Raw genomic sequence first — 25,876 nt, 5'->3', positions numbered from 1 at the left:
ACCGCAGACTTGGGTAGGAGGTGGTCCAGGTTACAGCACAGGTAAAACTGCTGAGTTGGGCAGGAACCCCAATCTGCACGCAGCCCAGCCAGGGCTCCCTCTGCTGCCAAGCCCATATGCACATCCCACTGAGGAGCTGAATGAAGCAGGGAGGTCCACTCTCCCTGGGATTCCTGGATGGGTCCCCTGCAGATGTCCTTCTCAGCTCTGTGCAGAGAACAGAACAGCCCTTGTCACTGTCCTCATGGAACTCATGTTCTAGTTAAGGAGTCAGACAATATCTGGGTAAATAAGATCATTTTTGGAAATGACAGTGCTAAGAAGAAAACACAGGCTGATAAGGGGAGAGCAAATGACTCAGCAGAATGAACTCTTGGGAAAAGGTGCCCATCAAACTGAGGCCCTAATGAGAACCAGGGGATACATGGGAAGATCCAAGGACAGGGACCCACACATGACGAGTCTCTCACACAGGAACCAGCTTAGTGTGTTTGAGGAAGAGAAAAGGCAGGATGGGTAGAAGACAGGGAATGAGGGGAAGAGAGGAAGGAGACAGAATCTGTGTGGGAAGAGGGGAAGGAGACAGAATCTGACAGTGACTATTAGACAGTGGTCTGAGCCGCACTGGGTTTGGCTAAAGAATGAATCGTAGTGATGAGTCCACTTGTAGGACAGGAGAGCCACACAGAACAGGAGTCACGGCATCGTGTGTGATGTGAGCTACGCAGGCCAGGGGCTCACACACAATGTGGCTGGGGTAGGGTCACTGGGCAACTCCACGGGAATTTGTGGCCAGTTCTCAAAGCTGACAGGAAACATCCATCCCAGGTTTCTGTCCAGGCCAAACAACCTCAGGAAGGCTCTGTGCACTCCCGGGAGAGCCCCCCCGGGTCCGAGGTGACTAGAGAAGGAAGCCTAGGTGCTGAGTTTTTGTGAAAGGCTAGACTGAGCTGCACCTCCTTCCCTGCTTTCAGAGTTTTCATTGGGCCCTTCACTTCCTTCCCCACACAGGCCTGTTCACCCTGGGTATGAACGCACCATGCCCTGTCCCTGGTGGCCTGCATGGTATCGAGTCAGTGTCCCTGGTCAAAGGAATGCATCTAGAATTGTGAAATGTCAGTAATGTGCCACCCCTGTGAGTGTGACAGGGAGGGCCTGGTGAGTCATCTGCATGACAACAGGGCCCTGCCTGGAGTAGGGCTCCCTCCACCAGTCTGTCTTACCTGGTTCAGGTATAACATTTACTCCCACCCACCATAGGCACTTGACTCTTGAGAATTTGTGGGAGATCCTAGAGAACACCCATTCTATACTGACTGCCAGGACACAATTCCTGCAGAGGCGCTTGAGGCTGGGGTGGGGTGGCCCTGAATAAGCTGACAGAGCACTGGGATTTCAGTTGACGGCATTCTCACAGAGAAGCCCAGCCCTTCCACCCCCTTCCAGAAAATTCTGCCTGGCTCAGCAAATTGTGTTGTCATCTCACTGGCACTGCTTCCGTATTCCTTTCCCATTTCAGAACAGGAGAGAACATGTGTGAGTTGGTTTTATCTTTCTTGAGGATGATCTAACCTTAAATAACAAGGCCAAGGAACTCTGTTCTTACCTGTTGACCCCTCAGTCTGCTTCAAGGAATTTGTTCTAAAGAAATATTTCTGAAGATATATAATAGCAGAAAATTGGAGCTACCCAAGTGCCAAATGACAGGTGGAGGGGCAAACCCTGCCCCATTCACTTGAAGGAATACTATGACAAGCTTAAAAATGACAAACATAGGCCCTGGCCGGGTAGCTCAGTTGGATGGAGCATCATCCCAACGCGCCAAGGCTGTGGGTTCAATCCCTGGCCATATACAAGAAGTAACCAATGAATGCATAAATAAGTGGAACAACAAATCAATGTTTCTCTCCTCTCTCTCTCTCTCTCTCTCTAATAACAATCAATATATTTTTAATGACAAATATAAATCTAACCAAGACATGGAAAAATCTAGATGAAAGAATGTCCAGTGAAAATATTAGAAACCAAAACTGCACAAGGCTATCTGCTTCTTTCCTGGAGTCCTCTACATGAACACTAGAAGAGCTCAAGAAAGACTCAATACACAATGGAATACTATGCAGCTGCAAAAGAGGGATCTCTTACCCTTTGGGACAGCAATGGATGGACCTGGAGACTATGATGCTAAGCGAAATAAGCCAATCTGAGAAAGACAAATATCACATGATCTCACTTATTTGTGGAAACTAATGAACAAAATGAACTGGCCAACAAAATAATACAGACTGACATACCTCCATGTTGGGGTGGGAGGACAAGGAGAGATAAACCAAAGAACTTAAATACTTATATGCATAGCCCATGGACACAGGCAATAGGATAGTGAAGACCTGGGGGAGGGGGGCATGGGGAGGGGTAGGTAGTGGCTGGGTTGAGGAGAGTAAAGTGGGAGAAAATGGGAGACATCTGTAATACTGTCAACAACAAAATAAAATTAAAAAAGAAAGACTCAAATAAGATTTTTATAAAGCCCATCTTTTTCTGTGGATATTTGTGTGCCCAGATAATATTAATAAAATCATCCTTGTGAAATGCTTTCTAACTTTTAAATATTGTTCAATATCCAATTATGCATTTTCTTCAAAAAACAACACAATCCTGCCCAGCCGGCATAGCTCAGTGGTTGAGCCTTGACCTATGAACCAGGAGGCCATGGTTCGATTCCTGGTCAGGGCACATGCCCGGGTTGCAGGCTCGATTCCCAGTGGGGAGCATGCAGGAGGTGCTGATCAATGATTCTATCTCATCATTGATGTTTCTATTTCTCTCTCTCCCTTCTTCTCTGAAATCAATAAAAAATTAAAAAAATATTAATAACACAATCCTGTGTTGGTGGTTGGGACGGAGAAATGATTATGTGTTACCTGGGATTCAGAAGAGTGGGCATAGTGTCTTGACCAGGCCTCTCCGTTCTCAAGGTTACTCCAGGAATTGAGACCCAGAGGAGAACAGCACATGTGCACACACAAAGGATGGTATGCCCCAGGGTCAAGGGCAGAGAAGCGGTGCAAGGGGTCACTTTCTCAGACAGTACTTGTCCTGGACCAGGGGAAACCATCCATCTGGCCCAAGTGACCTGTCTTTCTAGAAAACTGCTCTGCTCCCCCAACCAATGGCATTAACTGTATGTCAGGGTTCTTAGCTGCAAACAATGAAAATCTGCCAGGGATAGTTTAATAATTATTGTTACCATCATTAGTGTCGCTATTGTATGTGGGTACCTTGCTAGGCGTGGTGGTCAGGGTTTTGTATGCATTATATCTTTTTTATCTATAACTCTGAAAAGGAGACAATTATTCCCTGGTGAAAAATGAAGTAACTCAGGTTTAGGAAGATGGAGAAACTTGCCCCCAGGTCACAGACTTCATAGATGGCAAAGGTGGTTTTCAAAGCTAAAACTGACTGCAAAGCTGCATGTCTCAACCACCAGGTCCTGCTGCCTCTACAGTGAAGCCTCTGCAGGGCTTTGGCAAGAATCCAACAAACTGGCGATGGGGCCTCCATCCTCCGTGGGCCTCTCTAGCCTTCATATTTCAGGGTAATTTCCAGATTGCTGGCTAGAGTCGCTTGTTGACATTTAAGAGCAGGGCCATGAAGCCGGCTTTCCCGGCAGCTCACATGAACTGGCAAGCTGCAGAAATGCTCTCATGGCCTCAGGAAACATCTGCAAGTCCTCAAGGAGGCACAGCCTGCCCCTGTATCGCCTTCTAGGACAGATAGCAGGCCTGTCCCTCCAGCAGGGAGAGGACAAACATACTGCTTTTACTTTCCAGGCTGGGTCCCTGCAAATGGAACAATCCACTCCTGCTGAACTTTTAGGATCAGGCTCTGGGGAGCAGAGCCTCTACTGGGCAGAAGGTCACAGTCCTGAAATCAGAGTCATCACCTGCCTCAGGCAACGGTGAAGACAGTGAACGGCAGCATCTGCAACTCAAGGTGATTGGTGCAGGAGAGGCATGTGGTGCAAGGGGAAAAGTCCGGACTTTGGAGTCAGAAAGATCTGTTGCTTCACATCCTGGTTGTGTGACTTGAGGCAAATTTCCTAACCTCGCTAGGTGGTTTCTTCATCTGTAAGAAATGTAAATAATTATACTTTTATTGCATAATTCCCATGAGAATTAAAAGGAATAAATATATAAATACTTAAAATTGCCTAGTACACAGTGGATGCTCACTAAATGATAACTACTAGTATTAATATTGCTAGTATTATTATAAAGATGCTAATAGGGCCATTTAGAAATGGTGTTGTTAAGGAGAAAACAGAAGGCACATATGAGCTGGGTTTTGACAGGTGAGTAGGAGTTTGTTGGGTGGCTGATGGGCAGAAAGTGTTTTCTAGTTAAAAACAACAGCAAGGGCAGCTTTGTGAAGAAGTGAGGAATGTTCAAGCAGCATGAGTAGACCAGGTAGGAACTACTGGAATATTCTCATCATACCCTCAGGGACTAACTGGCCCTTAGATGACTCTCTGAAATCCCCATCCTTGTATCCTCAAATAAAGGACTGTAAAGGACCTCTCGGCATAAAGCATAAGCCAGCATTCTTATAAGCTATGCTCACTGAGGTGAAGTCGCCTTCACACCCCTACCCGGCCAGTCCACAGGGAACAAATGAAGCTGAGGTCGAGCCTCCAGGTGCCCAGGCCTCTGACTCATCTTCCCTGGAGTTAGGTAGACTTGGTTTTGACTTTCCTGGCTGAATAACCTTGGCAAGCCACTTGTCTCTCTTATCTTTCAGTTTTGCATCTGAAACTACATTACATAGAAGTCATTGTACATGATCTCAGCACCCAGCACATAGTAGGTGCTCCCTGCTGTCCAGCCAAAGGCGCAGAGTGAGGACGGGACCAATGTATTCCTGGGGAGGCCTTACAATCTCAACCACCAAAAATAGAAAAAAACACTTTCACCAAAATGGTATAATTTAGATATTGCTTTGCACTTTGCTGTTTTTCAATGAATGACAAATCATGTCAATATAGATTCCTCATTCTTTTTTTTATTCACATACCTTAAAGTGTACCATTCAGTGTTTTGTTTTGTTGTGTTTTTTTTTTGTTTGTATATTCACTACTAGCTAGTGCCAGAGCAATTTTATCACCCCAAAAAGAAACCTCATAGCCATTAGCAATCATTTCCCATTCCTCCCTCCCACCACCCCCAGTACTACCTATTTTCTGTCTCTATGGATATGCCTATTCTAGACATTTCATAAAAATGGAATCATATTACATGAGGCTTTCTGGGTCTGACTTCTTTGACTTAGTATAATGTTTTCAAGGTTCATCTATGTTGTAGCATGGATTAGAGCTTCATTCTTTTTATAGTTAAATGATATTCCATTGCATGGATATTACACCATATTTTGCTTATCTATTCATTGGTTGATGGACATTTGGATTGTTTATACTTTTGGGCTATTATGAATAATCCTCATTCTTTTTAATGGTTGCATTGTATTCCATTGATTGGATGGAGCATAGTTTATTTAAGTACTTCCTACTGAAGGATATTTCTGCTCTTTTTCATTTTTTGCTCATGCAAAATGCTAACACAAAAGAGTTTGCCACAATATCCTTCTAGTCTTCCGTAAGATGTAGTCAAAACTTACCCCATTTCCTGAGGAAATTATCCATCCAATGAAAAAAGTTGTATTGACAAAGATATTTTTTTTTTAAAAGGGGAGAATGACGATTTTTTTAAAAATATATTTTACTGATTTTTTACAGAGAGGAAGGGAGAGGGAGAGAGTCAAAAACATCGACGAGAGAGAAAGATCAATCAGCTGCCTCCTGCACACCCCCCACTGGGGATGTGACCACAACCAAGGTACATGCCCTTGACCGGAATCGAACCTGGGACCCTTGAGTCCACAGGCTGACGCTCTATCCACTGAGCCAAACCAGCCAGGGCGACAAAGATATTAATTACAGCAATTTTTACAACACAAAATTGGAACTATTAAATCAGGAGCTAGTTAGATAAATTCTATTATGTGATGAAATAATGTACAGTCAGTACAAATAATTATGAAGGCAATGCATCAAGTAAATTGCTAATGATGGTTTTAAATGAAAAAAAAAAAAAAACCACAAAAAACACCAACAACAAAATGTAAATTGGCATCACTCACCCACACTGGTCCTCACAATAGTAAGATGTGGAGGGGGAAAGCACACCCAGATCCCCTGTCCTCGAGTGTCCCATCTCTGCCATGTCACCGTGATCAACAGAAGCTGGGCTTCCTCTAAGGGGCGGGCTGGGGATCACTGCCAGACGGTACTGCCGAGGGGGCTATGTGAGGACCCACTCAGAGGAGGAGAGAGGGCTCTCCTCCCAAGTGACAAGGAGAAGCAGCAGTCTCATTGCAACTCCTTGATGCTCAGAGGGTAGGTCACAGCTGGGCTATGTAACTGTGATGAGAATCATGGACCAAGGTCATCATGAGGCCATGGGTCCAGTCGTTCATGAAGGTAATGGGTGACCTGTGGGATGGGTACCCTCTGCACTTGCTTGTGTGCCTTGCTCAAGTCTCTTGCCAGCATTCAGCATCTTGGACGAAGGCTGACTTCTTCGAGTACTGCCTGATACTGTACTTCCCAGAGTAGGGGAGCAATGTAAATACATTCAATTGAACCAATCACGTGAAACATTTTCTTTAATGTATGCTTTCTATTGTTCTACTACAACCATTGTCATTCAAAATGCACAGTGCAGCAAAACCAATGATGAACATGCAACCTTTAAATATTAATGGGACAGTCAGCACCAATGAAGGATGTTGGTTGTATGCCTGTAATTGTGATTCTTTTTTTTTTTTTTTGTAATTGTGATTCTTGTGTTGGGTTCTAGCAATACACTTAGATGACATTATACATACATAATATAAAAATAGAATAAATAAAATATAAGTCATAATAAATAATAATTTAGATTATATGTATTATTTCCAAATATCCTAAAGTTAAAATGTATAATTTTTGTTAAATCAACACTTATAGGAAGGAAAAATAAAGGCCAGTATTCTATGCTGTTCTGTGAAGAGCACAGTGACTCCCGAGTGCTGTGCCCCAGAGCCTAACCAGCCCCATGAAGTGTGAAATGATATTCAAAGTGTCCTCAATCTTACGGAGAAGTCTGAGGTTGTAGTTGTTGGGTCACAGCTAAGCTGCTGTCACAAAAAGACTCTAAAAATATAGTGGGCCAAACATCATCCTCATCAATTAATTTCTCCCTTAAAAAATGGAACAGCCAGGCCAGGTTGGTGAAGTGACTGCTATGAACAGGAACCTGGCTCCCTGCTGCTCTGCCATCCCCTGGGGTGTCCTCATTTGCTTAATTAAAGTTGGATTGCTACTCCTGGGAAAGAGGAAAGAGCCAACATCCAACATAAAGAACTTAAGTTAGAGATGACCCAGAAAGTGTGCACATCACTGCCTTTTATACCCGATTAGTCCACCCCAACCACATGGCCAGATGCTGCTGCAAGAGAGGCGAGGCAATGTGGTCTCCACTCTGCCCAGGAAGAGGAAGAGGAGGGAATTGGGGCAACCGGCAGCCATTGCCTACAAAGATTGTTTTTTAATTTAAGAAAATGTGTAACAACAGAATTATATCACAGTCACATGAAACAACTACTGACATTTCTGTATGGCCCCTCCCACATTCAATATGTACATGTATTTTTCCAAAGATATAAAAATATGCCGAAACCGGTTTGGCTCAGTGGATAGAGCGTCGGCCTGTGGACTAAAGGGTCCCGGGTTCGATTCCAGTCAAGGGCATGTACCTTGGTTGCGGGCACATCCCCAGTAGGGGGTGTGCAGGAGGCAGCTGATCGATGTTTCTCTCTCATCGATGTTTCTAGCTCTCTATCCCTCTCCCTTCCTCTCTGTAAAATATCAATAAAATATATTTTAAAAAAAATATGTGTATGCTATTTTATCTACTACCAGAGCTTAACCAGTATGAAAATTACATTAGATTAAAACAATGATGTACTGTTTTTCATCTGTGACATTAAACCACAGTAGCCAACAGGAGGTAGTGGAGAAATGGTCATTTTCAAATGTTACTAATGAGGGTGTCCATTTGTACAACTTTTCTGGAGGGCAGTTTGGTAACAGATCTCAAAAGCTTTACAATTTAACCCATGGGGGGGAATTCAGAGATGTGAGTACAGGTTTGCATAAAAGGCCAGCCAACAAAGCCTTATCTGTAACAGTAAAATAATGGAACCAACCTAAACATCCAACAACAGGGAACTGTTTAAATGAATTGTAACCCATCCAACCATACGATAGATGACTACTACGCATCCATGAGAATCATGCTTTGGAAGAATATTAATTATATAAGAATTCTGATAATATACTAAGTGAGAAAAGCACATTGCAAAACAGTATATATGTTCTGATTCCAATGTATTGCTTAACATTATTCAGAGATATAAAAAGGACTTGAATATTCACCCAAATGTTAACAGTGGTTCTTCTGGGTGTTATTAGGAGTAGTTTTTATTTCCTTATTTATTATTTTTAGCATTTTTCAAAATTTTTGCCATAAACATATATTACTTTTATAATAAAGGGATTATTTAAAACTTTGAATTTGACTTACAGAATCCTATCTATCACATTAGGGTAGAATGGATTCTCGGCAAAAACTCCCTTATATTCTAAATGGGGAAAGTGAGGTCAGAGAGGGTGAGTTGCCTAAAGAAACCATTAGTCAGAACTACTGGTCAGAACTGGAATTTGAACGGGTCTTCTGTCTGCAGGGCTGGTCTTCTTCTGTCTGCAGGGCTAGTATTCTTTTCATGGTGCCACACTAGAAAAAAGGTTCCTAAAAACAACTTGACCCCTGGCAACTTAGTGGTATTGAGGTGAATGCAAAACAAAATGTGCCTGGAAGTCTCTGGAAGACTTAAAATACACACACACACACACACACACACACACACACACACACACACACCAAACTTCTGAAACAACCTGTGCTGATAAGGAAATGCACACTGGGAATACAAACATTCATCCCAATAGAGATAGACTATGAGAACTTCATTCATTCATTTAAAAAAACACACATTTGCTCTAATTGGTTTTGCTCAGTGGTTAGAGCGTCAGCCTGTGGACTGAAGGGTCCCAGATTTGATACCGGTCAAGGGCATGTATCTTGGTTGCAGGCACATCCCCAGGAGGCGGTGTGCAGGAGGCAGCTGATCGATGTTTCTCTCTCATCGATGTTTCTAACTCTCTATCCCTCTCCCTTCCTCTCTGTAAGAAATCAATAAAATATATTAAAAAAATATTTATTGAGTACCTGCTATATGACATCTTCGAGGCACTATATCCTGGTTATCAATGGTGAGCAGACATGATTTTTTTTTTTTTTTTTTTTTTGGTGCTTGCAGTATTTAAATCCTGCTTCTTGAACATCTATTTTATACTCTACATTTTCACAGACCTTTTAGTCTGTTGTCTTTCACCAATCGTATTAACCCCCACTTAATTGAGTTAGAGTCTAACTGTTACGCACAGTAACTAGGCACTATTCCCAATCTTACAACTCTATGAGAGAACTATCATTAAGCTTGTTTTACAGAGGAGAGAACTGAAAATCAGAGAGGTTAAGTGAATTTCCCAAGGTTACACAGATACTAAGTGGCAGAGATATTTTCCAATGCATGTCTCTCTGCCCTTAAGCCCAGGGTCCTGTTCCCTGCACAGCAACTTCACCCTCCAATACCCACTCATCACAAAACCTAAATAAAGACCTAGACTCAATAAATTTGGACCACCCACACTTACTGAACTTGCTGGGATGGTGTTCAGGAATCTTCTGTTCTTAATAAGATCCCCACATACTTTACATATATGCTAAAGTTTAGGAACCATTGCCTTAATTTGTCACCTGGAATCCGACAGTTCAATCTTCCAAGAAAGGAACTATCCCCAGGCCCCAGTTTGCAAGTATCAATCTTCACATTCCACTAGGGAGCAGTCTAAGCCAATGTGTCTAGAGAAGCAGTACTACATTGTTGAAGGGAGTGGAATGAATAAGTGATGACATTCATTCATTCACTGGACCAATATTGAGAGCCTGCCAGGTGCCGGGCTCTGGGCTGGGCCATGGTGGAGAATTCCTATAATTCTGCTCTTTACAAACGAGGAAAGGTGCTTTGGAGCAATGTGTAGGTGAGAAAACAGGTTATAATATTTTGCAGGTGAAGTTTATTTCCCTGCCCCTTGATTCTCTGTTGGCCTCCTGACTTGCTTTATACCAAGAGAACCGGGTGGAAGCAACTTGTGGAGTTCTGGAGCCTGGACCTTAAAGCCTTGCTGCTTATACCTCTGAACTCTTGGAAGGTGTCTGTCATCAAGGAGCCCAGGTGGAAAGACCATGCGGAGAAACCCAGCTGCCCCTGCTCAGGGCCCAGACGTGTGGGTGAGGGAGGCCATCTACGACCATGCATCAGCAGACCAGCCACAAGCCACTGCAGCAGCCCACGCAAGCCCAGGGGAGCCCCACTGACCCAGTTAACCCGCTGAATTGTGAGAGATAATAAATGTCGGTACAAAGACCCCAAAGCAGGAAAAATCTTGGTACACTCAGAATACAGCCTGGAGGCAGTAGCATTGGCTGAATACAACATGTTCTAGTTTGAGATCACATTTTAACTTATTTAGAATTATTTACAGTTCAGTTTTCCCACCACTCAGAATAGGATAATGCCAGCCACTCACATTCACTAAACACTAACTCCAATGAATATAGTCCTAAAGTATTAGTCAAAATGTGTTTCAAAAGTTATTTTTCTGGCTCTTGAATCAGCAAACTATTTTCCACTTTTCTGTAGTTCTCATTGTCTTTGGTGTTTTCTTACAATGTTCAGAACCTGATTTTCAGATCTAGACTAATCCTCCAATAATATTAAATGGTTTATAGTCAGTTAAAAATAAATGATGGGGTCCCTAATAAGATAAACTAACACTGGGTGTTTTCTCTCTCCCTCAAAATTCATCCTGGGGGAATGGAAGGATGGAGCTTTAGAACTTGCAAAACAAAATATAAGGAGCGGCTCTGGAGAGAAGTCTGTCTGGGAGGTGGATGTGCTTGGGAGCGGGAAGGGGGTGCCTACAGCCAGGGGAAAGGCTGATGGAGGGAGCAGAGAGGGGGAAGGCTGCAGGAAAGGCCTGGAAAGTGGTCATTGCCTCACCCATTGCTGTTTGGGGATAAACACTGCCTGCCCCTTCCCTTCAGAGACCAGCATCACAGGCAGGCCACGTGTTGGCAAGCAAAAAACCCCCATGAGAAGAAAAGTAAAATGGAGCTAGAGATTACGCCCCAGAGAGACTGCCTCCTTCCAGGGCTGCTGCTTACTGTGAATTTAAGGACAGTTTCTGAGCCCAGGATCAATCCCACCAGAAAAGTAGGATTAAACCCAAGGGATCAGGAGTGACTGTGTGGATCCTGGGGTTCTGTGACCGGGGGCTTTTCCCCCCTCTCTCCTTAAACTCGGTGAGAAGGACATAGACTGGAGCCTGGTCCTCAGCCCTTCCCCCAAACACTGCTCTACAGAGGAGCCCATTGCCCAGGGGGACGTGAGCTCACAGACCAAACTAATTAGCCACCTGGGGAGCACAACCACTTAACAGAAGGGCAAAGGACAATAGGAAACAAAACAATTGGGATAGACTGGCCACTAATGGGAAGTGAATTTAGGAAAATAAGGATTTGAAAATTAAACCAAGAACAGGAAGTCACTGTTTACAATTGTGATGATGTATTATTTAACATAAAATAAGCTGCCCATATTGAAAGTGTCCAATTTGATGAGTTTTGACATAAGTATATGTCTGTGAAGCCATCTCTATAATCAAGATAATGAACATCTCCATCACCAAAGGTTCCTTCTGGTCCTTGTAATCCATCCTTCCCTCCACCTCCATCCCCAGACAGCCACTGATCTGCTGTCACTAGAGGTTAGTTTTACTAAGAGAAGTAGGTATAAATAGACATATAGTTTGCATTCTTTTGTGTATGACTTACTTCGCTCAGCAAAATAATCTTGAAATTCATCCATGCTATTGTACGTATTGTTCGTTTTTCCTTTTTATTGCTAAACAGTATTCCGTTGGGTGGATATACCTAAATTTGTTTATCCACTTACCAATGGTAAAATACATTAGTTAAGATACTCTTAAAACTTTTGTACATTCTGAGTTCAGTTCTTCTAAATCATTTTTCAAGTCAAGATGGTCAATGTCTGTGATTTCCTATATATCTTTTATTATCAAGAGCACTGCTTATAAAGCATTTTTAAAAATAATTTTATAAAAGAAATGCCTTTATTGCTGAGCTCTAAAGGCAGCTTTGCTAATATATGTGATGTTAACTTTTCTGTACAGTTTTTTAATGTGGTAAAATATATACTAGATAAAATGTGCCATTTAAACCATTTTAAAGTGTACACTTCAGTGGCATTAATCACTTTTGCAATGTTGTGCAAGCATCACCATTATCTATTTTCAAAAATTTTCATCGCCCTGGACAGAAACTCTGTATCCACTAAGCAATAACTCCCCATTCTCTCCTCCCCCAGCCTTGGTAACCTCTGATCTACTTTCTGTGTCTATGCATTTGTTTATTCTAGATATTTCACAGAAGTAGAATCCTTTTCAATTCTTTTGGTTTTCTATCTAGGAGTGGAATTGCTGGGCCATATGGTCATTCATCAAAGTGTTTTCCATAGAAGCTGTACCATTTCATATTCCCACCAGCAATGTCTGAGGGTTCCAATTTCTCCAAGCTTGCCAACACTTCTTATCTCTTTAATAGCCAGGCTCATGAGTATGAGGTGATATCTCATTGTTGTTTTAACTTGGTGCGCTTTCACTGCCTACCAATCATTTTGCTCCCTCTTAGCCCTCTTTCTATGTTAATAACTTTGTATGGAATTTGGCCTTGATACTTTTCTATTGTTTATTTTTATGTGAAATTATTTTCCTGACTTTTGGAATGAGGTTACATTCAGGAAGAATTTTCAACCTTCACAGAGCCTCCTCTTTTGCTGTTTTTGTGTGGCATTTAAAAATAAGGCAGCACGCCCAGCCGGTGTGGCTCAATGGTTGAGCATTGACCTATGAACCAGGAGGTCACTGTTCAATTCCCTGTCAGGGCACATGCCTGGGGGTTGCAGGCTCGATCCCCAGTGAGGGGTGTGCAGGAGGCAACTGATCGATGATTCCCTCTCATCATTGATGTTTCTGTCTCTCTCTCCCTCTCCCTTCCTCTCTGAAATCAATAAAAATATATTAAAAAGTAAAAAAATAAAAATAAAAATAAGGCAGCTTGCTTTCTGGGACTTCTTGCCTCTGGTTCTTATCCTTGGTTAGATCAGGTCCATCTCTTTCCTTGCCTTCAAATTCTGATAGTGTTGTACATGTTTCTATATGGACTATAAAGACCTCCATGAAAGAAACAGTCTCTCCCCCCACACCCTCTCTCTCTCATCTCTATCCTGCTCAATTTTGATTTTAGTTCCAGTTTTCCCTAGTGTGGGGTCCTGTCCTAGAAGACAGCAGGTCACCTCATGAGCTTACCAGGGCTGCCCTGCTCCAGCCCTTTCAGGTGTTCAAACCTTAGGCCCTTGCACCCACCCACAGTTGCAGGAGACAGAACCTCTCCCAGCTTCAGTTGGTATTTTTAAATTGGCTGCCCAACTCTTCAGTGACCAATATTTGGGGTTCTCCTGTTCTCAGGTCCATTACCTATTATCTCTGTTCCTTCCTTCCCTTTTTCCTTTTCTTACAGAAATGCTGTTCTTGTGGAAGTGTTTGGTTTGCCCCATTTGCTCTATTTTGGGGTTTATGGTGTTACCTTGTCACCTACTTTTATCAGTATTGTCTGGGTTATTTTGGTTTTGCTGTTTAGCTGGTTTTAGGTGAGGACTCGGAGACTGAAACACTATGCTGCTACCACCAACAACCTGCTACTTTTGTGTTGAATTTTGTTGTTTAATGATTTGTCTTCAAATTCTGGCAGTGTCTTATATGTTCCTACAATGACTATAAAGACCCACATGAGTAGCAATAATATCCTAATACAATCTAAAACAATAAGGATGAGTTTATGCAGACTTCTTGCTGATGTCTTGCCATGCCATGCCCTATAATAGCTGGGAATAAAGTAGAAGGCAATTCCAGTTTTAGAACGCATCCAGAGTGGCTGTAACCTTAAGTGTAAGGAAGTCCCTATGTATTAAAATAGCAACGGAATTCAGCCCAGCTCACAGCCAGATGCTATTCCAAAAAGTTCCAGTAGATGGCAGAATGGGTTAGATAATAGTAGTGGTTCTCCACCTGAGTGGGCATCACAAGTACCTGCCAGACTCCTGCCTGAGTTTCTGATTGGTTAGGTCTGGAGGGGCCCAATATTTTGCATTCCAAGTTCCCAAGTGATGCCAATGTGCTGGAAGGAAACCACGCCTGGAGAACAATGGATTATGGGAATTAATGTAGACTAATCCACAGCCCATTCACCCACACGTCCCATCTGGCCCCTCCTGCTGAGTTTACTGAGTATCAGTTCTAGATGATATGGGTATAGAGAATAAGATACAATTCCTGTTCTCAAGACAGTCTTGTGAGGGAGGAAAAGAGAAATTAGGAAATTAACGCTTAGTCGTTTCTTCTAATGCTTCCTTGTGTCAGCCTAGCCCTAGGCTAACATACAACCTTCAAACATGCTTTTGTTTGCTTTACTGATTCCCTCTCATTTAGAGTTCCAGCTTTGTGCCCTTAAAGCTTGAATGATCAACTGGCTCGAGTGGCCTTACGTGGCTAAATCTGCTGAACTAACAAACTCAGGAATGTTTGCTCTCCTGTGAAACTCTCACCGATGGAAAATCTCCTCCCTGAACTCAGAGAGGCTGGACATATAAACACACCTGACACACCCCTTCCCTGACTCTGCATTAATGAGTAAAAATAAAGCACTAGGATTACTATGTCCTCGGAGTCTCATTTGGTTGCCTTCTTGATGAATCCCTCATTTTAAGATTCAACAGTTAATTTTGGAAAAAATAAACCTTTTAATTCTTGATTCTCCATATTTTCCTTTAAATATATTGATCACCTGTGATACATCTTCATTAGGAAAAGTTTAAAATAAAGATACAGTTTTATATATGCCCAGTGCTATTGATTAGCTCTCTTCTGAAGTGCTAGGTCTTACCAGGACTACTTTAAGAGGCAATGCACAATTTGCGACATATTGCATTAATTACTGGGACTTAAATAGGAATTAATAGGTTTGCTTGACACCAATCCTTTTTATGTAATGAAAGAAAATTTCAATGCATGCCTTGTGTTGAATTATTACATCTAAATTAGTGATGCCTAGAGTAATGAAATCGTATTTGAGACTCTTGTCTCAAACAATGTTTTCCATAGTATTTGAAAATGTTTAATAAAAATAAATGGGTGAAAGATGAAGACAGAATTCAAAAGCAATATAAATGAGCACACATACAATATGTCTTCACATGTTAAAAACATGTCAATTAAAGCAACTTTGAGATACCTTCTTTATACTTACTAAATTAGGAAGCATGTTTACAATAACTGCTCAAAAGTGATGGATGTTGTGTTGAAACATGCACACGTCAACCAGCAAGATGACAACATAAGTCCCTTTAATCCATTTGGAAGCCACATGATAACTATGAAGCAAAAGCCACAACATGTTTCTTCTTGGACACAGAGGAGGTTTCTGAGAAACCAGAAATGTTCTTTCTTGACCTGGGCAGTGGTTAGTTGGGTGTTCACTTTATAATTATTCAGTAAACTGTGTGTGTGTTGTGTGTGTGTTTTATGTGCCCTTCCTTGTAACAAAAATGTTAAGAAAAAAATTTCCTTTGCTTTTACCAGTAAGTTCATCTCCTGGGAACACGTTCTAAGGAAATATGAGCAAAGAACTTCTCTGTAGCATTATCTAAAAAGCAAAACTGGAAACTACCTAATTATCCACCAAAATAGGAATGGTTTAGCAAGTTACAGGTAGTGAAGGAGCATTACAAAGTATTGTGGTAATTGCAAAGACTCAAAGCACGTTTCTGACAGCAGAATGCAAAACAATGACTTGCAATCACATAAATCTATACACATGTGCATAAGGATTAGATGTGAATATTAAAAATCATTACAATAAAGGAACTCTGGGTAATTTTCTCTGTAAATTGGTGTTATCGTTATTTTACCACAAAGAGAACAGAACATGTAGTTAAAATGCAAACAAAGCACAAGGACCTTCCACTGGCAAAGACTACTCATGTCTAATCAAGAGTGATCATCAAACATTCTGCCCAATGTACACAGAACACTGTAGATGTTTAAAGATATGGCAGAACAAGGAGACCTAAGAGAGGAAGAGCTGTGTGTAATTGCTCTTTCATTTTGCTTCAGTGCTGATATTCTCAGTCATTTTTTCTCCATAACACATAACCCCTAGGATAATCCATGAAATTTATTAAAATACATCATCAAGAACTTATTGAGCATCGGGTAAGAACTCAATCTTACAGTGGTGCTGGGGAGACAAGATATTCACCCAAATTGTGAAAAATGTATGGATCAAGGGTGAAAGTTAATGCTTTGCCAACTGCAAAAGGTTCTTTGGATGAATTGCCAAATACATTGCAATTCAACTATCGCAGACACAGAGGTTGTCAGTGGGGGGTGGTAGTCAGCAGAGCTTCAAAGGTAGTGGGAGGTCAACTAGATCCTAAAGGCTGACCCTAAAGGCTGGCCCCAGGATAGGTGGAAAGGCATAGATGGCGTTCCCAGGAGGATAGGGGAAGAGCCCAAGCGCAAAGGCAAGAAAAGAAAGAGCAAGAACTGTCTGAAGAGATGAGCTGGGGCTCAATTATGTTAGGTCAGTGGTTGGCAAACTGCGGCTCTGTTGACTAATGAGTTTGCTGACCACTGTGTTAGGTTAATAAATCTGGATGCTCCCTGTTGATCATGGGAGTCAGTAAGGTTGTTAGAACAGAGGAACCATGCACTTAAAGGAGTGGTTGGGGAGAGATCCCTGAATGCAGAGTGTAAGATGGTTCAACAGGAGCTCACAAGTGCTGAAGGAGGAAGGCAGCTGTCCAGATTTGGATGGAAAACTTGAAAGGGAGAGATGAGAAGGGAAACAAGATTGAAAAAATCCAAGTCTGTGAAGGCTGAAAATCACAGCCCCAGCTTCAACCTCACACTTACTACTCCTCTAAGCTAAGCAATTAGCCACTTTTCCAAGCCTCAGCTTTCTTATTGGTAAAAGAGGAATGATAATCTGCCCTATAATGGTACTTCTGAGGAGCAAAGGTACAGGACCATGTCTGGTGACAAGGAGTCCTACAAATTTAAATTAAGAAGAACGAATGAACCAACTCGGGCATGTGCTGAGTAGAGGAGGATGAAAGAGAGGAAGATGATTCCAAGGTCTCCAACTACATGATGGTACTTTTTTTTTTCTTTCCATTTGCATCTATACGTGAGAGTCACCAAAATTCCTTCCTTGCATTTCACTTTTAAACATATTGTTTTCCCTCTTGGATCTCATCCCAAATCAGCATATTGTCAGGCTTATACTCTAGTACATGCAGAAAAAGTAAAGGAACAGAGCCACTTCCGATTACGAGAGGCAGTTCCATCTCTAAAAACACATTCACTTCTGAAAAGTCCCCTCTGAACTGGTTAGGGGGGGAAGGGGAGACAAGAAAATAGTCTTAACTACAGAATATATTTTTAAGGAAATGCAGCTTTATTATTTTCAAGTACAAACAATAACTTGAGCGTGGCTAACCAAATGTTGCCTAATTGAGGAACCTGTTTTAATGTATAGATATAAATGACTTATAGTTAGCACAATCACTCATGGGTAAAAGAAAGTTCTCTGATGCATGAAAATAACATCTTGTCTTATGGAGACACCTTGTACCCCAATCACTCCACTACTTAAGCAATTCCTACTCCCCCCTGCCCCACAGACAGTTCAAATATAAACTTCCCCTCATTCCCCCTGGATCACAACATACATTAATTAGGGAAACATGAGTTGATGAAACTGGCCACATTGCCTAGATGTTGGATTGGTGAGACCAGCCTTTTTCAACCTGAGCCTTCTCATCGAGTGTACTACATCTAAATTAGTGAAATATGTCTGTTCACAATGTGAGTACAGGGACTGCAAAAAACTGTTGAGTTTGTATCATCTGAATAATTTGCCTGGTTTAAAAATGCAAACACAGCGCTAGCCAGTTTGGCTCAGTGGGTAGAGCATCGGCCTGCAGACTGAAGGGTCCCAAGTTCTATTCTGATCAAGGGCACATGCCTGGGGTTGCGGGCTCGATCCCCAGTAGGGGGTGTGCAGAAGGCAGCTGATCAATGATTCTTTCTCATCATTGATGTTCCTCTCTCTCTTCCTCTCCCTTCCTCTCTGAAATCAATAAAAATATATTTTTTAAAAATGCAAACACATTTTTATTTGAGCACATTCCTGAAGAGAAGTAGCTGATTCTTTCAGCTATAATAATTCAGTGGGTTTACAATGGTCAGGCCTGTAGCACTAACTTTAAGCAAGGAAACCATCTAGAGAAGTCTGGCAACACACTGAAACAACTTGACAGCAAAACACCTTTTTGCAGGAGCATGATCATTCAGCCTGATTAGGCTGATGGGAGTGGCCCCAGACTATTCGGTCACCCACCCACATAAGGACTGATCCTGAAAAAAATTCACAGGGAACCTCTGGTCAGAGACCCTGCCAAAGACCACTAGTGGGCACTTCTGTTCCTTTTATCAGACACTCCATCTGGGGACTGAGTAATTCTCAACAGTGTCTCGGCTGTCTTCAATATCCTGTCAACCACCAGCATAACCAGATACAAAGGCTGAGTAGGAGGACAGACCTAAAAGGGCTTCTCCCCTATCCTGACAACTGCATGTCCCTAAAGACAAGGGTAACAGTGTGCCCTACCCCAGGCTGCATCCTGGAGCAGTGATCTGATTCTGCACATTTCCCTGCAGAGAAAGGCAGGTGATTCAGTCACCTAGGCCTGCAAGAAGCCCAGGGGAGGCACAGAAAGCTAGAAGTGATGATGGGGAGACACACCCCGAGGGTCCCAAGAAGCCAGGGCACGCAATCACAGCTTCAAGGAGCTAGCTGGCTGGATTTGGCCAAAGCAAATAAACCCAAACTCCACTATCCTTAGCTTCTTTTGCTTGGGCAAAATGTCTACTTTAACAGAAACAATTTCTTCATGTCTAAAATAATACTGTTTCCAAATGTATTTCTTTTCTCCCTCAGATATTTTGTAAGTACAGATATTTTATAAATGCAGTGGTCATTCTCCTGAGAGCAAATACTAGTATAATCACACAATCCTCAATTACACTTTACACTAAGCGTTTTCAATGGCCAGAATAATTTTTAAACTATGAAAAATTAAGTGCAAACCTTAAAACTGAACAGCAACAGTCCCCACCTTCCACTCAGGAGAAGCTATCCAAACATATGAACCTTCCTTTGAACTTCTTCAAAGTGGAGCCCCCTCTCTGAAGGAAGTTAGAACCAGTTTTGACAACAATGATGGCTTCAAATAATAGGGCCAGGCCGGAGGAAACTAGCTTCCTTTGCAATGGGAACAAAGTTGGCTACAAACTTCATGCTCACTCAGCTCTCCTGGACCCCTGCACCCTGGAGCCTGGGTTGTTATGTGCCTGTATGAACCTGAGAGAAGCCCTTCTCTTCCACCAAACTCGGGGTCACTCAAGATATCCAATGCGCATAAAGAAAGATGGAGTCCATCTGCTCATGACTTTGGAATTTTTCAGAAATGAGAATTTCACAAAAGATGCAGCGAAGGCAATCCCTTGCCTCCAAGCTAAGGAAGCTGACGTCACCGTGTGTGGAAGACAGGCCCCTAACTCAGTGAAAGAAAGCTAAGCAACCACAGCTTCTTATCCCTGGACCACTTCTTTCACTGACTCCCCACTTTGTTCAATCTTTTTAAAGGATGACTTAGTTAGTATTCCATTTTTATAAAAGCTGGCAATAGTATAACTAAATCTAGCATCTATAAAGCAATTAAATAAAATGTCCCGGTGCAATGAAGGCAGCTGTGAGGACTCGGTTAGGATTCCAACCCCGGCTCCAAGGACTGCTGTCAAAATCGGCCCCACTAAGCACCACCTTGAGAACTTCGGTATTCACACTGAACTCGGAAGGAGAACACACCGTACAAGTTTCAGGTTTGTTATTTCCAAAAAAAATTCCCCACAACTGACTATTATTATGAATTACTTGCTCTTTGAAGCTACTGAATTTATCTCAAAATGAGGTGGGAGTAGGAATGGTCATGAAATCAGTAATCTGTTTAGCCGCATTAGAGGGAAAAAGTCATTTACCCTTACCGCCCAGTCTCCTGAGGCTCCTGCAAAACAGACTCCAGCTGCAATTCCATTTCTTTAGAGGACCAAGCAGAGCTCATACACAGAACTCAGTATGAGGTGGATGAAGATATTATTCTTTTACCTAATTCCTTTAGTGTCAACATGGATATTAATTAAACCTGTCCTTAAAACTGACCATCAATTCTCTACACTTCACAGCAGTCAGAGGTCCAATGTCAGGCTCTTGCTAATGCGGATTCTGGGAGAGCTGTCCCCCACCCACGCCCCGCAACTATAAAGTTTGCCTCATTCTCAGCTCTGCTGGGAACCCCTTTTCCCCACCTAAAATGGATATCCTTTATATTATAGTCAGCAAGAAGGATGAATAACTCATGTTCCTAGGCAGAAGCACTCACTGAGGTGCTAGTTCTTGTGTTGTCTCTAAACTACTTTCCAGTCTGTGAATGAAATGTGAGCCCCTCACTCCTCTGTAACACAATGGGACAGTTGAGTGGTGAGACAATTATGGTAAAACATTTCCACTACTGAAGCACAGTATTCTTTAACTTTACAGCAATGAGAGTTGGAGAACACTAACTGACAGCCTATAGATACGATTTGTTTAGCACACTGTATTTTAAATTATCTTCAATTAGTTGGAAACATTTTTTAAAATCAGGGAATTTCCAATAAAATTCTGGATTTCTACTTCCTCCTGAAAAATCAGACCTGCCAGCATTGAGTTCATTTATGCCTAACACTTGAGCTGAGTAACTGCCCTATTCAATAAACTTTCCATGGTTCAGCACAATCCTACCCAGCATGCATCACTCATTTATGTTATCTGCATGTTAGTTTGTGAACCCTAATCTAGGGCAATTCCTTCATTGTAAATCTGATTTAAAAAAAAAAAAAAAGAGGGCCCAGGAACAGAAAGTTTATCTGCTTGAAGCCACACATCAAGTTAGAGGCAAAAGGGGAAGATACCAGGGCCAGGTACCTTCCTAATGTAGCACACTGCCTTTCTACAGAACCACAACTCCTATACGCATTTCTTCCACCAATTATTTACATCTTCTAAGTGGAATATGTGCATTTTCTACATTCTCCTTTTAGCCATCCTTTTCATATATTTGATTTCCTTAGAGATGACAACTTTGTATCAGTGATTTCATTTATATATTATCTCCAACCCCAAAGAAACATATGAATCAGGAATCAGACAAAACAAAAATGTCAACTTCTGCACAACTCAGCAGATGCAGAACCAGAAATAATCTTACAAATCACTGAGCTTAACAACTAGCTATACAGACAGGGAGAACGGGGCCAGGGGAGTGATATGCCTAGGTAAGAGAGCCAGTCTTCAATCTTCCACTCCACCATGTCACCTCTGTGCAGTCAGTCACCTGGGAGTCCGAGAATCAGCTTGCTCCAGATATAAACAGAAATGACAGAACTCCCTCACAGCTCAGCTGTGGCTAACCTTGACTCTGCCAAGAACCAGAGATTAGACTACATTACAATCAATCAATTTATAGACCTGGATTTGTACTGGAAGACAGATTTTCTTTAGAACTGGTATTTGATGGAAAGTTTTGAATGTCACAGGACTTGGTGGTCTTTGTAACACTGGTTGTTATAAAAGCTAAGCTCCATGTGAGAAAGTTGCTGTAAAACATCATAGCACCGTTGCTTCAACTTCAAAAGAAAAAAGGCAATGGTAAAAAGCTTTAATAATAGACTGAATGTGTTTTTATAGGCAACCAATTAGCATATTAATGAACCATTTAAATTTCTTTACTTAAAACCAATATTCAAGAAAGATGAACCCAAAATGCATACTCTTATTCTGACCAACATAACTAAATACAAATGAAGTCAATGGTGTATCCCATTAGCATGCTGTGATGTATGTCAGTAAAACGAGCCCTCCCCCACCCAGAGCCCTGGCCCCCTGACAAACATAGATAAATGATTGTGCACTGCGTGATGATACCATTAGGTGAGAACTTTGGTTCATGCAGTCGGCTGCCATAGAGGTTGCACTCAAACCCTGCAGCCCCGGCACCCAAAGTCAGTCAGCGGTGGTGGCTCATGGCATCAGCCGTGCTCCTTCCACAACACCAGGTGAATACTGTGATCAGGCATGCTGGTGGCAAAGACCAAGCCCGTGTCATTGTGCCCATCCAGTCCATTCAGCCAGGAAGCTTCGCCTGCCAGGAAGCTTGAGCCTCTCTTTGACTTCCTGTACTCTGGCAGGGGCCAGCGGCTAATCAGGCTCTCTGTCCGCAAGTCCATGATATATAGGTAGCGGTTGTCAAACAGCAGGGCAAAGACATCTCCAAAACCAAGCAAGGCCAAGTTTGCTATCTCGGGAGTCTTGATAACTCTACAAGGATGAGAATAAGTAACATAAACCAGAAGGTAACTAACTTTGCTTTTGTTTATGCTACTGTAATCTTTTCTGGAGACATTTAAAAGCAATATACAATTCAAGCAAATTTAGAGAGTTAAATGAAAGTTTTTGATAAAAAGGAAAATACAAGGACAAAAAGTTCAGCCTACTTTAAAACAAGGGGGGTAAAAGTGGGTAAGAGTTCATAATAATATGATAACACAGGCATGTAAGGAGAAAGGCGGTATTTGATGAACAGTTGTAAAAGCACAAATGCCCATCCAAGATGGAAAGGATCTCTCATGTTCTCATGTGACATTTTCATTTCCAAGACGTAAAGACTAAAGTCTAGCCAGGATAAATATACTTTGTCTAACGATTCACAACTAACCAAGTACCAGACAGAACTCGAATGTAAGATTCAACTCTTACCACTAGGTGAAAAGAATTATTCATCAAATCCTAGAACACTAGCCTAGGGGCTACTCTCAGCAGGTAGCAAACACATAGGTTTTTCTTTAAAACAGTAGAGACTAAAAATATTAAGTTTCCCAAATAATCCAGAAACATTAATAATATATTCATAAGAATTTGCTAGAGAATATGGGGAGTTGGAAGGACCAACCTTAACCTTCTCAGGTTCACAGTTCCCAAAACATCAATGACAAAGGTACAAAATTGGAAAGATCTAGGTAAAGGGTAGCACAGAAAAAACCTTAAGTCTCTGTTGTCTATACACTTAGTGAGGTAAAAGATGGACAAGAAAAGTTGACACTATCTTTAGAGGCCCAAGGAAAAGAGCTACAAGAGAAGAATCTACAAATTATGCCCTGGGCAGTAAGTTTGGGCCCCATGAGAGGCCGGGTTAGCCTATGTTTTAACAAGGATGCTACCATCTAGTGTTATGTCCAAGAGGTCAACCAGATGGCAGGACCTGGTAACCAGGAAAAGTTAGAAACAGCTGAAGGAGACTGGCTGAGAGGGGGAAAAAGAGAACTGGCAGGGACAGAGAAAGTATACATGATCATCACCTTTAAGGAGTAAAGGATATGTGAGAGGCAAGACATTGCAAGCTCTAGAAGAGAGAACTAGGGCCCAAGGGAAGAGTTACACAGAGCAGACTTCAGTTTGGTATTATGGAGAGGGTTTAGTAGTGAAGAAGGCCTCTTTCTCACACTCAACCTGTCCAGGACTGAACTTATTATTAACCAAACCTGTTTCTCTTCTTTATATCCGTGGTTGCTCATTCACCCAGTTGCTCAAGCTAGGAAACATGGCAAGCATCCACCTCTTCTCCTTACTGAAACCATAAATTCAAACACCAAGATCTACTGATTTTACATCCTAAATTTTCCCGATTTACTTACAACTATCAGAATTGTCACAATTCTGAGCTAAGACATCATCTTTCAACTGCACTACTGCCAAATGTTTTCAATTGGTCTCCCTAAATCTATTCTTGGCCCCTTTCAATCAGTTAAGCTCACACTAAAATCTAATCCTATTACCATCTCATTTAAATTTTTAAACCCTTCTATGGCTCTCTACTGAATTCCTACCTTCAGCCACATTGGCCTTCTTTCAGTTCCTTAAACGCACCGGGCAGGCTCCTTCAGTCTCAAGGCTTCTAACCAGGCTGGTCTCTCAGTCTACAATGCTCCTCATGTGTCCCTGGCACTGAGTCAATGCAAATACTCATCCTTAGAGCTCAGCCCAAACTTCTTCCTCAAGGAAGCTTTCCCTTATTCCTCAAACTAAGTGAGATCTCCAAGTACCTAATACTATGTTGCTCTTATCATAACCATCAAAACATCTACATGTTATTAGCTATTTAATGTCAGTCTTCCATTGTGCTGGCTAGTAATTTCCAGTTTGGTAAGTATTTCTGCTAGTTCCCAGGGTACATCACAATGCCTAACACAGGGAGGTACTCAATAAATATCTGCTAATGAACAGAGCAATGGTGCAATGAACACAGACAAATAAAAATTCCTACAAAAGAGATCCGAAAGAAACTGGGAAAAACAGCAAGAAAATCTATTAACTCCCACATCAATGCAAAGCAGGAAATAATCAGAAACTTAGAAAACTGGGGGATAGGACTTTAGCCTGGTAAAGGTGAGGTGAGGTGACTCAAAAGACTGAAGCACAAATATGCTACAGAATAGAATAGAGGTTTTGACAGGCTCACAGTAGCACCTTTTGATGACTTGAGAATTATAAAAGGACATCCCTGTGGTGCAGTCCTAGTTCAAGTGACTGCATCTTAGATGAATTGAACAATTTGCTGCCTTTGTGCTTTCCTGTTTTCAGTTTGCTTCTAAGAGTAAGTAGCTCTACCTGGTCTTGGCAACTGAGACCACAGGATTTGTACTAAGATTTCAAAAGAGGTTAATTTATTTGTGTTTGAGGGGAAGGGGAAGCAAGAGAAAAAACAGCCCCCTTCAAAGAAAAATCTGACCTATCACTTCCTAGCAGTAAACAATCTTGTAGATTTACTATTTAAAGCTCGTGGCTCCAAAAGAACTTTCACCGGGACTCTGGACTCTTTACTGTATATTCTGAGTAAGAAGAATGCATGAGAAAGAATAAAATTAAAACCTTTAGAGACTCTAAGCATTTAAAATACGGTGATACCTCTATTTTACCTTACCTTTGCATCATTCCCTCCCCAATTTTAATTCAAAACATAAACAAAATTAAACTGTAAATGATCTGATTTCCCCATGATGACTACTTAGATTTTTTTTTCTTTGCAGAGTATCAAGTTCTTTCAAAAGTTCCTTCTCTATGGCTTGCTGGTATTTTAAGCACATGCTTGCTATATGACCCAGCTATGGATAAATGGATGAATGAATGAATGGATGGATGGATGGATGGATGGATGAATGATGGATGCTGAACTAGGGTGTGCTGTGGGATATTGGGCAAGGCCCCTATGCTCTCTCATCGCCAGTTTCCACATCTATAAG

At 41.8% G+C, this 25,876-nt stretch overlaps 1 protein-coding gene across 5 annotated transcripts in view; it reads right to left on the bottom strand.

Moving 5' to 3' along the window:
- Positions 1-25,876, bottom strand: part of FBXW2 (F-box and WD repeat domain containing 2) — a gene marked incomplete at its 3' end in the record, with an annotated part of 53,731 nt that overhangs the window by 5,471 nt on the left and 22,384 nt on the right. For 2 of the 5 annotated variants that reach the window (XM_080667238.1, XM_080667234.1), the window contains exon 8: positions 22,205-22,898. The exons of 2 other annotated variants lie outside the window; for them this stretch is intronic. In XM_080667238.1, the coding sequence (XP_080523364.1) occupies positions 22,610-22,898 (289 nt within the window). Of the gene's footprint in view, positions 1-17,855; positions 22,899-25,876 lie in introns of those variants that run through there. One more of the 5 variants, XM_080667235.1, reaches the window with a different exon arrangement.

This window comes from Plecotus auritus, assembly GCF_963455305.1.
Source record: "Plecotus auritus genome assembly, chromosome: 5".
Classification (NCBI taxonomy): Eukaryota; Metazoa; Chordata; class Mammalia; order Chiroptera; family Vespertilionidae; genus Plecotus; species Plecotus auritus.
This window is presented reverse-complemented; position numbering and strand designations above follow the sequence as displayed.